The sequence below is a fragment of the Crocodylus porosus genome, unplaced genomic scaffold (assembly GCF_001723895.1).
Source record: "Crocodylus porosus isolate Cpor-Errol unplaced genomic scaffold, CroPor_comp1, whole genome shotgun sequence".
Classification (NCBI taxonomy): Eukaryota; Metazoa; Chordata; order Crocodylia; family Crocodylidae; genus Crocodylus; species Crocodylus porosus.
The window spans coordinates 15,189,982-15,205,533 of record NW_017728917.1 but is presented as its reverse complement, the minus strand read 5'-3'; the positions used below and the strand labels follow the sequence as shown (position 1 = coordinate 15,205,533).

Here is a 15,552-nt window from a genome sequence, read left to right as displayed (position 1 = left end):
AGATGATTGGCTCCGGTCAACCACCACCCTCTGGGTCCGACCACGGAGCCAATTCCCCAGCCAGCAGATCGTGGTGGACCCGAGGCTGCAGTTAGCTAGTTTCGCCAAGAGGTGATCATGGGATACCAGATCTAAGGTTTTTTTGAACTCAAGATATATGACATCAATCTCTTCCCCCTTGTCCAGGTGATAGGTCACCTGGTCGTAAAAGGAGATGAGATTGGTCAAGCAAGACCTACCCGCAACAAACCCGTGCTGGCTATCCCTCAGGATGTTGGCGTCAGCCAGTGCATAAGAATGGCCTCTTTAATAAACTCTTCTAAGACCTTCCCCAGGATAGAAGTCAGGCTGATGGGCCTGTAGTTTGCCAGATCCACTTTCCTCCCTTTCTTAAAGATTGGTACCACATTGGCCTTCTTCTAGTCTTCGGGCACTTCAGAGCACCAGGAGCTGTCAAAGATCCGTGCCAGGGGCTGGGCTATGACACTCGCCAGCTCCTGGAGTGCCCTGGAGTGTATATTGTCAGGGCTAGCTGATAATGCCGAAGAGAATAACTGGTTCAGGGAGACGTGAGCTTTTGTAGTCAACAGCTTATTTCATCAGACAAAGTATGTTGTTGCCCATGAAAACTCATCCTTTTCTGAATCAGTTGGTCTCAAAAGTCCCACCATGCCCTTCCTCGTGCCTGAATTCAGACTTGTGGCTAACTCCTTCTCTGCCAATGCAACAAGAGAGAACTAAAGACCCAGAACAGTATTATTTTATGACTGAGGGATTTGGACTACACAAGTAGTTTTTAAATTTGTTGTTTTAAAAATAATTGTGTGACTCTTGATATATCGAGTCTTCTGACATGCGGCAGTGGGCCTATTCTGTATGCATCATGCACACTTCTCAGACTGACCTCTTTTGTCCACTGTTTTTCTCCTTGTGCGTTTAGCCAGGACAGTTTTGCAGATTTTACCAACTTCTGAAGCTTGACAGAGCAGTGCATTATACATGTCCATTTTACACAACAACCAGTGTTTGAATGTCTTTCCAGGTGAAGGCTGTGTTGACCAGTTGTTACATCAGGCTGTCTGGCTCTTCCTTTTTGAAGATAGTGGTTGCATATAAATATTACTGTTGCCTTTAAGTAGCTCAGATTGCTAGCAAACATTACATTAGATGTGGACAGTATTGTAAGATTGCTCCAGGATATTAAGTATTTGATTTTCAAGATCCCATCTGTATCCTGATATTACATTATTTAAAGATGCTATCTGTGCAGTAAGAATGTATTCTAAAGTCTGCCAAGTGCAGATATCCATCATTTACATTTGCAGTATTGTGTGCTGGTGGCTGTGACATGATTCCAATTAAAGGCTCAGTCTGCACATTGCAGACATTTTCTGAATTTTAATGTGTACTACAGACTGGATACCCTTAAATGCAGTATATGTAATGGAAAACGATTTCTGAATTAAGGTTTGGTTTCTGGTAGAAGCTGAATGCTGATCAAGTGCCATGCTTTTTTCCTGTATGTTTTACAACAGCATGTTAGTCAGAAGCAGCTGCTTGTATTACTGTCATTCAACTGCCTGCGTTCAGGGATGGCACCTGCAGTAGTTGTACAACAGCTTGGGGCTGATCTCAATTTAACTGGTGTTCACACAACAAAAACAAAATGTATTGTTAGTGATGGAGGAACAACAGGGTATCTTGCTGTAACCTTTTACTGTTAAAGCTACGGTATAACGTATGCGTATTACCAGAGCTCTCACAGCATGTGATGAAGCGAACTCTGGCTCACGGAAGCTGATGGGTCTCTGATTCGAGGTCCATCTCTGCCATGCCTTCTGCCTGACTTCAGATGAACATGGCTGTACCAGTAACATAAAACAGTAACGTGTTTTTAACACAACATTCTCTCTAGTCCCCTCTAGCCTGCTTCCTCATGATGGCTCTTGCCAGATTCTGCCTTCAGCATCCTAAAAAGATCTGTGCTAGCTGCTCAAGTCCTGGGTGGTACTTGCCCAAATTTCCTTTTGACTGTTGAAACCTCTGTAGTGTTGGTTTTGGGAGAGGTTGCTGTCCTCTTTCTCAAATCCCCCTGTCTTTGCTTGGTCTTCCAGGAGCAAGCTTGGGTTCCTCGTCCTCCCTCTCCTCCCGAGGTTCTTGATGACCGTCTCACCTCTGGCTCTGCTCTCATGTCCCTCCTACATTCCTTCTCTTGCTCTGAATACTCGGTAGTCTTCTCCCACTCCTTGCTTTGTACCTTTTTGTATGTCTTTCCTTGTACGTCAGCTGTTTATTCTGCACAATATACCCTGTTGACTTAAGTCCCTAACTTCTTTTATTGTGCTGTCAGTATACAGCCACATCCTTAGCTGTTGCCATGTTGCATCATTCTGATTTATTCCCTACCTTACTGAGGACTGTGTCTGGCTCTATGGTTGTAAAACATCCTTTGCATGTGCTGCTCCGAATGGGTACCCCTTATAATGCAAATCTCCTAAAATCAACCCTCAACAAAAGCTTTTAGCATTTGCCAAGATTTCTAAAATGTCAGGGAGAAATAGGAGAAGGCTGTGTTGGTCAAACATTGCAATGTCAGTTAATGTTGCATGGCTGTTCCGGTTATTCATTCTCTGTGACTTGCACTCGGACTTCAGTCAGGCTGCTTGAATTCTTTGGCAGTGTGAATTGGGATTTCCTTGTGTAGTACGATTGTTTCCTCAATGCAAGTTGAGTGCAGAGGGGCACCCATAGCCCACTGTTCTTTTATTGCCCCCAACCCTGAATGATGGCTCCTTTCTGCTCCCAGCGTATGTCAGTAGCATCTGATGAAGTGAGCTTTTTGCTTTTGAAATTTTATGCATCTCTGATCCAGTTAGTCTATAAGATGCTTCTCTACCCTGCCTTTATTCGAGTCAGATTCAAGAATAAAAAAAATATTACTGTGGAGCAATTCTGCCAGTCCTGGTAAAACTAGGTATTGACTCTTTCTTAACATGCTTGTTTGAATTGAGTTCATGAGTGTTGCACAATAGCCTGAACGTGTACAGTGTCTACTACAGTTAACTGTTTGTCTGTTGGTAGAAGTCCTGAGTCTGTAGGAGCCTGGGAAATGTTTTCATTGCTGGAAATCCTGAAGTGTTGATACTTGAGTCTGTTAAACTTTCTCACCATCATAATTGTTTGTATTGGTACAAGTCCATTAACATTTTAGTGTGAGAAAAATGGCTTGACAGCTGTAGTCTCGCACGTCCTTATCAGAATTTGACATGGCATTCCACAGAGCCAGGCACCTCAACAGATTTATTCCCAGCTCCCCCTGGCATTTGTAGCTTTAATAGCAGCCAGTGTGATCTTAAGTGTTGTTCAGGTAATTTTGTTTGACCTTTTAAATACGTATTATTAGCATTCTGGATTTTTAGTTTAAGTCCATTCCTGCGGTGTCATTTTTATCCCATCATTTGAAGGGAAAGGACTCTTGAAGGAGAGACTTCATGGAGGGTTGTGTTTTCTGCAGCTCTCTTGCATTAGTTTTTTCACAGATGCTGCTGTGCAGGTAAACTCCAGCAGTCCATCATTATAACAGTGGCAGCTTACCTGCTCAGGGTGTTTCTGGGGATGCACTTTGAAACCAGCAGCTCGGCTGTTCAGCAAGACAGAAAATTGGCCTGGAGTCCCAAATGCAAGAAAAACAAGTCCCTCTTGGGTACTGGATGAACTTACCCACCCATTAATATAAATACTTTAGCAACTGTTAGTAAGCGTAAGAATAGCGCAATTGATGGATCACTAAAAGAATTACTCTGATTTTTCCACTTCAAGTTCAGCTTCTTGTAGCTTTCATTAAATTCTAAATGAAAATGTAAAGAAAACTGTTAAACCATTCATAAAACAGACTGTTGGAGCAGAAATGTGCTCGGGGGGTGTACTAACATTTTTTTTCTCATTATTCTCCACTAAACTGGCTATGGTAAATTCCATGCATTGTAGGAAAAGTGGATTTTTCAGGTTTGAGCTTTGTCATGCAAATTGGCAAATAATATTACTAATTAATGTATTTGGTTTGAATATTTTCAAAGCATGTCCTATGTCTGCAATCTGAGAATGAGCACCGTCTGATGGTAGTTCAGTGCTTCTTACGTTCTCCTTCCTTGTTTGTTTTTTCCAGTCCTGCTTAGAGGTGTACAGAGCAGAGCTGGGCTTAATGGCCACAGCTAGGGAGAACTCTGTGAGCTGAATATGCCTTGGCAAGTCATTTGTAGCTGCATGTATGTGGGCATGTGTGTTAAAAATCTCCAAGCCAGAACACTGGGGAGAAATCTCCATATTTTCCCCCTTTCACAATATGCAGAATAGGGTCATGTTTGAGTTCAGTGGCTCTTAGCATGTCATTTGGCACATGCCAACTTGTAGATTTATCCTGCTAATTTGTCTGAGCTTTCCAGCACAAACTTGACAAGTCCAATCCCAAGGAGCTCCGTTTATTATTATTTGCAGCAAATCTTTATTTGCTTTTAATTACTATAATTTGGATTTTGTATCAGGACTATAGAAGTCATTTTTTTCTCCCCACCCCTTTCAGAATCTTAAAGTACACCCATCGCTGTGGTGAGAAGTGATATGACCAGTTGTTATGAATGGATCTTTTCCTGATCCTCCCATCTATGGGTGGAGGGGTGGGAGGACAGAACAGACTGGAAGGAGTTATTTTTGTATGCTGTCATTTGTGTATTGGCAGAAGCAAACTTAAGTATGCCCCCAGTGCTTGAAATGGAAAGTAGTGAGGTGCTTGGTGCTGAAGTGCTCTGCAGTCTTGCACCTCATCTTGAAAAATGTCTCCTGATTGAACGAGCCTCACCTTTGTGATAGTCCTCTTGATCTAGAGGAGCAGAGTGATCACTGTATTCCTTGTTCCACGGCTTGAGGCACTCATCTAGGTAAACTGGGCCCCACGGCTTGACGTAGCTTCATGTACATGTATAATTCATGTCTGTGCTTCTGGATTGCAGTGCTGCCACCTTGTCACATTCTCCTTTTCATCCTCATTGATTTTCCTGAAGAACTGGAGCCAGCGGTGCAGGTTCCAAGTGCAGTTGCCTCAAACTGCTGTTGAAACAACACTTCAGGTATTTGCCTTTCTCCCCACATGCTGGTCACCAGCCCCAAGAGCACAGCAAGATCCCAGGGAGAAGCAGTGACCACCGCAAAGCCCTGTCTCTTTGGGGACTGACTAGCTAGAGGACGCTTGAAGGAGAGAGTTGGGAGGAGCAGGGACCCAGGGTATTGTTGCTGCCTGACTTCAGTAGCTCATAGCCCAAGGTGGTTTGGCTAAGAGCCAGCAGTGCTGCTTGTTGTCTGATATCAGTCCCATTTGTGGGTCTGGTACAGTAGCCAAGCAGTGAAAAAAAATAGTTTAGAGGAAAATAAATATTGTTAGGTAAAGGAAGGAAAGTCATTACAGCCTTCATCTGGCTAAATTATATGCAACTAGTTCCTGCCTGGCTGATTGACAGGAGGCATCAGACAGTTTCTGACATTGCATAGTCTCTTCGTATGAAAGTGCCTGCCTGTAGGTTGACCCCTCACTGTTCTTCATTGTCTGATGTATTGGGTACCAAGTTAGTTGTAAACCGTCACACGGTGTCTGTAGAAGGACCTTGAGGTAGTGCTGTGTGCGCTTTTCCGATGGGGACAGCGATCTCTAGCATCTGGAGTCAAAGATTTTTGAGTTCTAGTAGCTTTTCAGTGGTCTGTCGTGGCTCAGTCGCTCTTCATTAGTGGGGTTCAACCTCCAGTGTGTGGGACAGATCCAGCCCGTAGGGCTGTGTCGTCTGGTCCATGGGGCTCCCCACCAGCAGGGGAGAGGTGGAAGGATTAATTGTCATGGCAATTGTTTCCAGAGCCACAGCAATTCAGATGCTCTGTGCACAGACCTGGTGCGCCACCCACACTGGATCCAGCCTGTCGACCAACCCTGTGCCACGCATCTGGCCCATGGGGCCAGAAGGTTGACGGCCCCACTGTTCTTCATTGTCAGATGTATCGGGTACTAAGTTAGTTGTAAACCATCACACAGGGGATGATGGCAAGCTTTACTGTGGAGCACTCTGAGGACGTCGTCTCAGTTTGGAGTCATGATTTAAAAAAAAAATAAAGTAGTTTACATAAACATGTAACCACTGACAGATGAGTTCATTTTTGGTTTACCACTCGCAGGCATGCAGCAGAGGAATAGAAGCCATAAAAGGCGATTAAAAAACTGACTCTTCTTTTTTCAAACTATAAATGGTATGATAATATGATACATTTTGATAAATCAAGAGAGCAATCAGTGAAATTAAAAGGCAAATGATTTCAAACTGGAATGAAGTTTTTATTGCTTAAATGATTAATATTAAGTTTGGGCCTTAGTATACATAGTCATATTTGAAATTTAATTCAGGATATTTTTAACTGTTGGTCAGAACTTAAAAGCTTCCCTCCCAAGAGGCAATTGGTTAGTTGGCTGTTTGTTTTTGGTTTTTAAATATGCAGAAGTGTGGGTTTCTTTGCTTGCCTCCTGATTTTCCTAATAAAGTAAACCACTTTAAGCATAATTTTTTTTTTCTAAAAAGAGAGAGTCTTCCCTGGCAGAGAGAGACCTGCTGCTGCCCAAGCCGCGTGCCTTGTTGAGGCTTCTGCCCTACAATAGTGTGCTGGCTGAGAAAGGCTGCACCCTTCTCCTGGTTCATGTTTGCAAATAATATAGCAGGCGATACCTTTTCACTGCTAGCAGCCTGGTGAGAGGGACAGTTGCCAAATGGTTGAGTTTTGTTTTAACATTCAGGTCCTTTTAAAAGCATTTTTTGTATGGCCTATAAATCAGGAGCCAACAACAGCAATCTCTTGCAAGCTGTGGGCTGGAAGAACCCAGCTCTGGTCCAGCGTGGGCTGGGTGGCTTTGGCAGTGTGTCAGAGACGGTGGGCTTTTCCTGCGTCCACACAGGGGCCCGACACCTGGGAGCTGTGCCCACTCTGCCGCCACTTCTTTCAGACCCCCTGCTCCGAAGTGGGGTGGAGGGACAGCTTCCTGCTGGTGGGGAGCTGCAGAAATATTTGATTTTCCTTACTCATGAGATGAAATTGTATTTCAGCAAAAAGAATCTCCTTTCTGTGCTGCCTGTGTTGGTCTGCAGTGAAACATGGGGAATTTTAAATGTACTGAGCACTTCTATGTTACCATGTCTGGTAACTAACTTTATTTTTTTTTGTTTGGTTATGCTAATAATACCAAGTATGATGTGCTGGCTTTTTTATTTGTGGTAAAATATTAGAATGGGCTTAATTCATTTAAAAATTATTCAGCAACTTGAAAAATGTGTGGCAAACCATGCGTGTCAAGCTTGACACCTCTAGAAATAGAGGTAGATTTTGATTTGTTTCTAGCCTGATGTCATGACTGATGGTCTTGAAGTGACCACTTGCAGAGTTAAAATCACTAGATTATCAGGGCTAGCTCTTAGAAAGGCCATGTGGACAATTAAGCATTTTGAGCAGATAGCATATGAGCTCCAAATCTACTGTTCACGAAAACAGGAGCCAGGGTAATTAGACAAGTCTGGGATGATGACTTTATTTATAGTCAGTGCACTTGCCCACACTAAGCTTGTAGAGGAAATTTACTGCTCTAAGGAATTCTCAGAAAAGTAAATTCTTTTATGCTTTCCTTTCCATTTAAGTCTGTATAACCAAACTTGACCTATATGGCATACAAATTCTGTGTTTGTAATGCACACATTTAGTCCTACAACCAAATTGCCATTATAAAACCTACAGAGGAATAAAAATAAAGGAATAAGCTTTAAAAATATTGAGTGCAAAACCCTTTTTGACACGCTCTTAATAAGACTTTCATCTCACTCCAGTATGCTGTTGCTGCTTTAAGTCTTATGCATGGTTCATACATTACTTAAGATAACTGTGTTCTTGAGAACAGCTCTGTATTTTGTTATGCTTTGAAGTTTAGATACGGAAACGCTGATAAATCAGTCAGTGTAAATTCTAGACTTTTTGCTTTTTCCTTTTCATTTCCTTCAGAAAAAGATACAATTCTCAAGATACTGTCTCTCCATGGATGACCTGCACGCTGTAGGCTGTATTACTTTTCTTATATCCATTGTTCTTGTCATCTGTTATTTCACTTGAAAGATTTTTTCTCTACTGGTGTGACTCTGTTGGTATAGCTGTGGTGTGTGTGTCTCTTAATTGGTCGTGTGCACTGTTCTCTGTAGTGCTCTGCCAGTTTATCCATTTGCAGCAGTAGGTCGGGGCTGTCTGGCTTTGATTGCATAGTTTCACTGTTCCCTCCATGAAAGGGACTGTGGTTATTTGCCCAGTTAGCCTGGCCATGCTTTCTTCCACATTAGCAGAGTGATGGGAGTGTTTATGCTAGTGCCATTGTCTTCAACAGTATCATTCAGTCTTTTCTTGCTATTTCTGAGTTTTCTCCTTTCCTGGTTGGAAGAAGGATCGCTGTATGGATACAGAACAGGCAAAGGTGTTAAATACATTTGGTTCTGCATTTGGGAAGAAACAGGATGTATTAATGCATACATTCAAATGTGAGGTGTAGGAACAAAGAAAGCAGGCAGTACCTACAACACAAAGTAGTGCACCCTGAAGAACAGAGACTTGAGAAGGATTTGAATCACAATAGGAAGATACAGATTCATGGTATTGCCCACATTGAATAATGCATGTGGTTCTGGCCCCCCTCAGCTCCAAAGGGGTATGGAACTTGAAAAGGTGCAGAGAAGGGCAGCAAGGATGATCAGGGTATGGAGAGGCTTCCTGATAAAGAAATACTAAATAAACTACGACTTTTCAGCTTGGAGAAAAAACTAAGCTTGGGGGGCATATTCAGCTCTGGGGAATATGATAGAGGTTTATAAAATAATGAATGGTGTGGAGTAAGTAAATAGAGGTTTACTGTTCACCATCTCTCAAAACTAGAGCTAGGGGCATGCAGTAGAATTATTAGGAAGCAGGTTTGAAATAAAAACAAAAGGAAGGTATTTTTCACACAGCTTGTACTTAACTTGTGGAACTCATTGGCGCAAGATGTAGAGCAGTGAGGTTCAACCTTCCTGGCAGGTGTGCCACAGATTAGTCCTGTACCCTCCCTGAGTGCCTTGCTGCTCTGTTTTCTGCTTCCTGTCTTGTTGCTGCACGTGAGGCATGCAGAGCCTGCCCATGCCATTTGGTGCCCATGCTGCAAGTTGGCCACCTCTGTTGTAGAGACTGGTAACTTTGCCAGGTTGAAAAAGACTGAACGCATTCATGCAGAATAGGTCAATCAGTGGGCAGTGTGTAAGACCCTTTAACATGCTGTGGCAGAAAGGTGAATTCGGTACTTAGAAGTATAAACCGGCAAGTAGGTAGTACACAATTTGATAAAAACCAGTGCTGGGATACTGTCTCTAGTTCTGTACCCCACGGTTGTGAAAGGATTTTGGCAAAAATGGAGAGTAGAGAAAGCTACAACAAATACTAGAAGCTGGAAAACACTTTACAGCAAGATGTAAGCAGTTCTGTCTGTTTAGCTTAACAAAATGATCAAGACAGTAACTGGATTGCAGTGCAGTGTTGAGAACATGCTGGGTACCAGCGGGCCCTTAATGCAGTGGAGAAATGCACAACAAAACCCTGTGGCTGGAAGCTGAAGCCAGGTAAATTCAAATAAGAAAAAAAGTTTGAATATCTACTCAGAGCACTGGAACAAACTCCCAAGGGAAGTTGTAGACTTTTTTACATCTAAATCAAGACTGGTGGATGTTGTTTTGGAAGGCCTGTTTAGTTAGGCATGAGTAATAGAGAAAAATAGAAGACTAACTTGGATGAAATATGACCTGTATTGTACAGGAGGTTGGAATAGATTGATCTTTTTTTTGCTCTCAAATAGATGAATCTGTGCTATGTAGATAATTGTCTGCCTTTTCAAAGCAGAGTTCTGAGTGTTTGTAGGATCCTGAGCAGATTCGTGGAGAGTGGTTTTATTATTGCTTGGTAATAGGCTGGCATCATATGGGCCTGTACAGACCTTGTTATATTGCAGCAAGTTCTCTTGCAATTCTGAACATTTCTGCAAGTCACATCCCCCTGGCACCATTGGAAATCAAGTGTAGCTCTGAGTATCTAAACTCATGCAAATTTGTAATGTCAACTAATGAAAATAAGTATTTATAAGTATGGGATATTTTAAAATATATTTCATATATATATAATAGTGCCATCAAATGTGACAATTTTGAATTTGCTGTTAGCAAATTACATTTTCAGCTTCGGTTGATATCGTTTTTATTTTTGTTTTGCAGCTCCAGTTATCAACAGATTCAACAGAAGAGTATCAGGTAAGTCTTACAGTTTTCTTGTATCCTCCCCAGAAGAATTTGAAATATGTACTTGTTGAATGAAGTGAAGTTGTTTAAGTAACCTGTTTACACTAAACAAGAATATGTTGTATTTATTATTGTGCCTTGTTCTTGTATTCTAAAGAATTAATTCTGCTTCTGGATTTCTCTCTAGCATCAATAGCTAAATTATAAATTGGTAAGGAAGCAATATTCCTACAGGCTGTTTCAGGATTAAGGCAGCTTCAGCATTAGTAACAGTTCAATCAGGGTGGATTTGCAAAGGATCCCCATTCAATGCTGGGTTCATGGAAAAAGCTGATATGGGTAACTCAAGAGATTTCAAACTCATTCATTTGGCAAGATGTGGCAGCTCCAGACTTCCATGTCGCTGTTAGTTTTGCCTTTTGGTCAGGATGCAGGTAATTTCTGTTGCTGTATATTATCCTGAAGAGATGGCTATGTTAAGGGCTAGAGGTGCCTGCAATGGCAGAGAACAACAAAAGATGTTGGATCTTGGGAGTGTTTGCTTGTGCATGAAGCATAAGTCCTGCAGTTTCTCACAGTCCTGATCGTTGATGTTTTTGAATATTGGTGTGCTGTTCTTGCTTGATTTTTACCACTTGTAGGGTGCCTGTTCAATTCTTCTTGCAGTTTGCCTGGAGCGGCATTAAATTATCAAAAATATCAACATAAGAAATGTATTATTTTTCTATCGGAGTCCTTGCATATCATCTCTTTAACTATTGGTATATTTTGATGGTTGCCTGTAAAAAAAACCTTTGTGAAATTGCTTCTGAGAGTTTCATGTTAATTGTTAATGTTTTCCGGGTCATATGCGCTCAGTTCATAACTACAATTCTTCTAAATCTTTAGTGAGACTTCCGTCATGTCTGTCTAAACTCAGGTTGGCTTTACAAGAGTTTATGAATGAGAAGGAAAGAATCCCTCCATGTGCAAACTTTCCTCACTTGAGTTCATGTAACCCCTTTTGTCTTTGCTGCAGGTTACGCACACTTGAGGATGGGGTTTGAGGACTGGGGGTGAGAAGCATGAGTAAGGGGGTATGATCTTGTAAATTATTGATACTAGCATAGTCTTTTCTGTTGTCATTGAATGACAGGTTTGGATAAGATGGTATTTTAATTTAAAGGATGAATACCTCTGGCTTAATGGTGGACTTATAAAGTAGCATATTTGCAGTCCAGGTGAACAACCTTGTATTATTGTATCCTGTTGGGGCATTGTATGGGAACCTAAAAATTAAAGTAATACAGCCTGCTACTGCTGCTGATCAGTTAACATCCGTTTAATCTACAGTGAATTCACTTTAAAAGAAAAGATGTAGTTTATTCTTGAGCCCAAGACTTGGAGCCCCCTAGTAGGGGCAGAATGTCCTGGTCTCCATCAGAAGGGGACACTTGAGCACTGAAGTTGCAAGGAAATGCTGGTGCCAGAGCCCTCAGCTCATCAGCTGATTGATTGAGCCAGTCCATAGAAAAGTGTGGCCCTTTTGTGAAGGGGGCTAATGGTTAGTTTGAACAACTGTCAGCAAGTGCAAGACCTCGCTGGTAACTAATGTAGATGTATAAATTTTTATTTGTGGGGACAACTTCAGTTTTGATTTTTATGGTATCGATCCAAATGTTGGAGTTGGTTCAGCAAAAGTGATGGTTTAGAACATTTGAGTGAGTGCCACACAGATGAGTGTGCTTTATGTGGTGTGCACATTTTTATAAGTCTTACTATGTTTTTTAAATTTCTTTGTTCTAAAATAAGTTTTCCTTCACTCTTGCCATATAAGCACACTCTTGGCTTGTGCACCAGGTCAAGATCAGACTGAGAGCAGTTAAAATAAATGAAATATAGGCTGCCGGCATCCCTGAGGTCGCAGAATGCCACTGTTCCCTCCCCTCTGGAATTGTTCAGGAACTATGCTTGTTTTCTGTTTCGTTCCTGTGGTTGGAGTCAAAGTCTTCCAACCTGGAGCCCAGGCCAGGCAGCACCCCCACCCCCTGCTTGGAGTCAAGCCCCCTGCTGTTGCAGGCACGGTGTCATATAATCCCTTTCCTAATCCGAAATGTCAGGCTGGTTTGCTGCTTTGGATGGTCTGTCTTGCTGTGTTGCTTTCCTTGTTAGGTGGATGTTGGGATTTCAGTTGCCTCTTTCGTTCCGTTAGGTAATAATTCAGAGCATTTCATTGACTTTTTAAACTTCCTTTTTATGTGGAATTAGCACCTCCCAAATATTTGTTTTTTACATATAAAGTAAAACAGAACCGAACATGAAGGAGACCAGCTGACACATGGAGTTTGTTTATTACCTTCAAACATTATTTGCTCAACTCATGGTTTGACATCCTGTTTGGAGGAACATTCTGGCAGTCCCAGTTAAATTTGGGTTTCTCTCCAGCTGCCAATCTGTTTCCAGGGAGAGCTGGATTGCTCGCTAATACTATATCAAGAATTTTTCAAAACAGCACTACAGATTATAACATTCTGATTTAAATCAGCAGTAAGGAGAAACAGATTGGGCAGATATAAAAACATTGACATTGCACATATTAAAAAAAGGAGTTTCTTAAGTTAAACCAAGGCATTTTTTCCTGCTGACAAATACATTTGGCTTATCCTAAGTTCTTGCAACATTTCTCTTAAATGACTTTCTGGGTCTAGCATGGAAGTCAGGGAAAGTTATTACTCTAAATCTAAGGAAATATAGTAATTGCCTATAAAAAAAAAAAAAAAAAAAAAAAAAAAAAAAAAAGGCGTCATGTGTATTAACCATTTACAAACGGTGTACATATGATTGGTCTCAGAAATGACGAACTACCTGTCTCTAGTCTTAGAAGTGGTCAGTGGTTTGTTTATAAGCACGTATCACACATCAGTGTCTAACTTGCTTGTAGTCTCTGTTAATTCTAATATTAATATACTTTTAATATTAAAAGTGTGACTGAAAAATGGGGATGAGATTTTTTTTTTTTGTAGCTGGTTCTTAAAAGAAATGTTAGTCCTTGAGACAAATTCAGATGGAGATAAATGATGACAAGGTCACAGTGATTATCTTCCTGGGTATGTAAATACTGATTCTAAGGGTTCAGCATTTTTTTTTCTTCGTCATCTTCTTCTTGCCACTTCTTCCAAGCAACTGGTGGCTGAGGAAGTAGGGGCATGGAGTTTTATTTACAGGTTTGTGAATTTTGCTGCCCAGTTCATGCGTGGGTGCTTGCAAACTGCAGCTTTAAAATGTTCATGCATGATCCTACCATGCACACAGGATAAAACTAAGGCTCTGGGGAGGTGTTCAACCAGTTCTGGTTTTCTCCCCTGACCATGCCTACCTCTCATTTTCCAGACCTCAGCATGCATTAGAAAAGTGGATAGAAAACTCACTGGATTTTCTCAAAGTGCAGTGCCTAGAATAGGATTTTACCCAATACCAAATGAAGTTTTGGAGATTAAAGGAACAGTTCCAAATAACATGACTCAGGGCAGTTTCATTTTAGCGGCCAAGCCGTTTAAACGAGACTTCATAAAACACCTAATTCTTTGCTCATTTCTGTCATTGGTTTACATTTCCACAAGCTGTTTGTTTGCCTTGGACAGTGCAGTGAGACTGAACCTTGTCATTTGGTCTCAGATTTGCTTCACTTGGAGGCGACACACTGGTATGATGCTGAAGCATTTGGGTTTTCAACACGAAAGGGGAATGATGCATTGGGAAACTACTATAATTGAAAATGGAAATCAAAATGCAGAACTTACAAAATTAAATGCAAGAGCTTAGTTCAGGACCTCAATCTTAGATCCATTAACAATTTGATGGTTTAAAAACAAAATTTTCAATCAACATTTTGCTGAAGAAATGTTTAATATTTCAAAGCTGTCATTCAAAATACAACAGTTTTCTTGTATACGTTATCACTAAGAGTTGGTCTGCAAGTTCGTTTTGGTTGCTTGGAAAATTGCCAGTGGGGATGTTTACTCTGTTCTAGGTTGTGCATTAATTTAACTAATAACTAAATACTTTAGGAACAAACTGCTTAATAGACTGTACTATACAGACAGGGTCAAACTAACCTTGAAAATTAAAATGACCTTGTGATGATTGTATTCTGCACTATGAGGAGAGAGATTAGTGAGCCTTTTCTTCCTGCAGCATTCCAGTTTGTGAAGAAATGTGTTGATATTTTCTCCGTTTCCCAAAGGTGACGGTCGCTCGAGCATTCCCAATGTTTTCTTTGTTATCAGCAGCACAGAGAAGCTGGGGGCACTGGGCTGCTCACCTACCTCTCCCCAGTTCTGGTATTTTTGTTCTGTTCCCAGTCACTTGCTCTCTGTGCTCCAAAAGGCAGCTTGTTCTCCCTGGAGGGAGGGTGTGCGTTCATTTGCTCAGCATTAAACTCTTCCAAATGATTAAGCAGCCTTAATAGCTCTGCAGGGAATCCCACTTCTTGACCAAACAGATTGTGGTTGTGATGCTGGGCAGACGCTGTGTGCAGAGCTGGGGGAGTGGGTGACACTCTGGAGGATGTGCAGCAGGAGTCTCTGGAGAAAAGGAGGATTTAACTCACTGCATGTAATGAATTCTTGCAGAAATGCCGTACAGTAAAGTAGCATTCTCAGGGGCTAAGGGAGACAGTTTTTTCAGGGAGGTATGCTTGGGGCCAAGGAGAACGAGAGCTCGATGTCCCCTTGAAACTATCTTGTTTCAGATCTCAAGACAATTGCACTGGCCCTCCTATATTTAGAAGTATATGTGCATGCAGACAGTCTTGTAACTTTTTTATGTGCTGTAAAACGTGCATAGTGTTCTCACAGTGTGGTGGTTGGCCAGGCCTTCCCTGTATACAACTGATGAGTTAACGCCAGGTAAATTTTATGTTCCTTCTCCTTTCTGGATCCATTCATATTCACATTCTCCAGCCATAGAAGTGGGCCACAGCATTTTTAAATCTTTGCTTCTGTTTTTAAGGGCTTGTTGCAAACGTAAATGGAAATAGCTTCGACAGTGATAGTGCTGATGATGTCAGTGACTGACAAAAGGATGGTCTCGTGGCTGCTGTTCTTAATGCGTTAGCAGTGCATGAGTCCTCAGCTGGCATCAGACAAGTCTCATTCACAGCACGTTGCCATGCGTTCACTCCACCCATGTGCATTATGTT

The 15,552-nt window shown here is 41.6% G+C and overlaps 1 protein-coding gene across 1 annotated transcript in view; it reads left to right on the top strand.

Moving 5' to 3' along the window:
• Window positions 1-15,552, top strand: part of PRKAR2A (protein kinase cAMP-dependent type II regulatory subunit alpha) — a 78,502-nt gene that overhangs the window by 24,499 nt on the left and 38,451 nt on the right. The window contains exon 2 of the mRNA XM_019536762.1: window positions 10,350-10,385. Coding sequence (XP_019392307.1) covers window positions 10,350-10,385 — 36 coding nt within the window. The remainder of the gene's footprint in view (window positions 1-10,349; window positions 10,386-15,552) is intronic.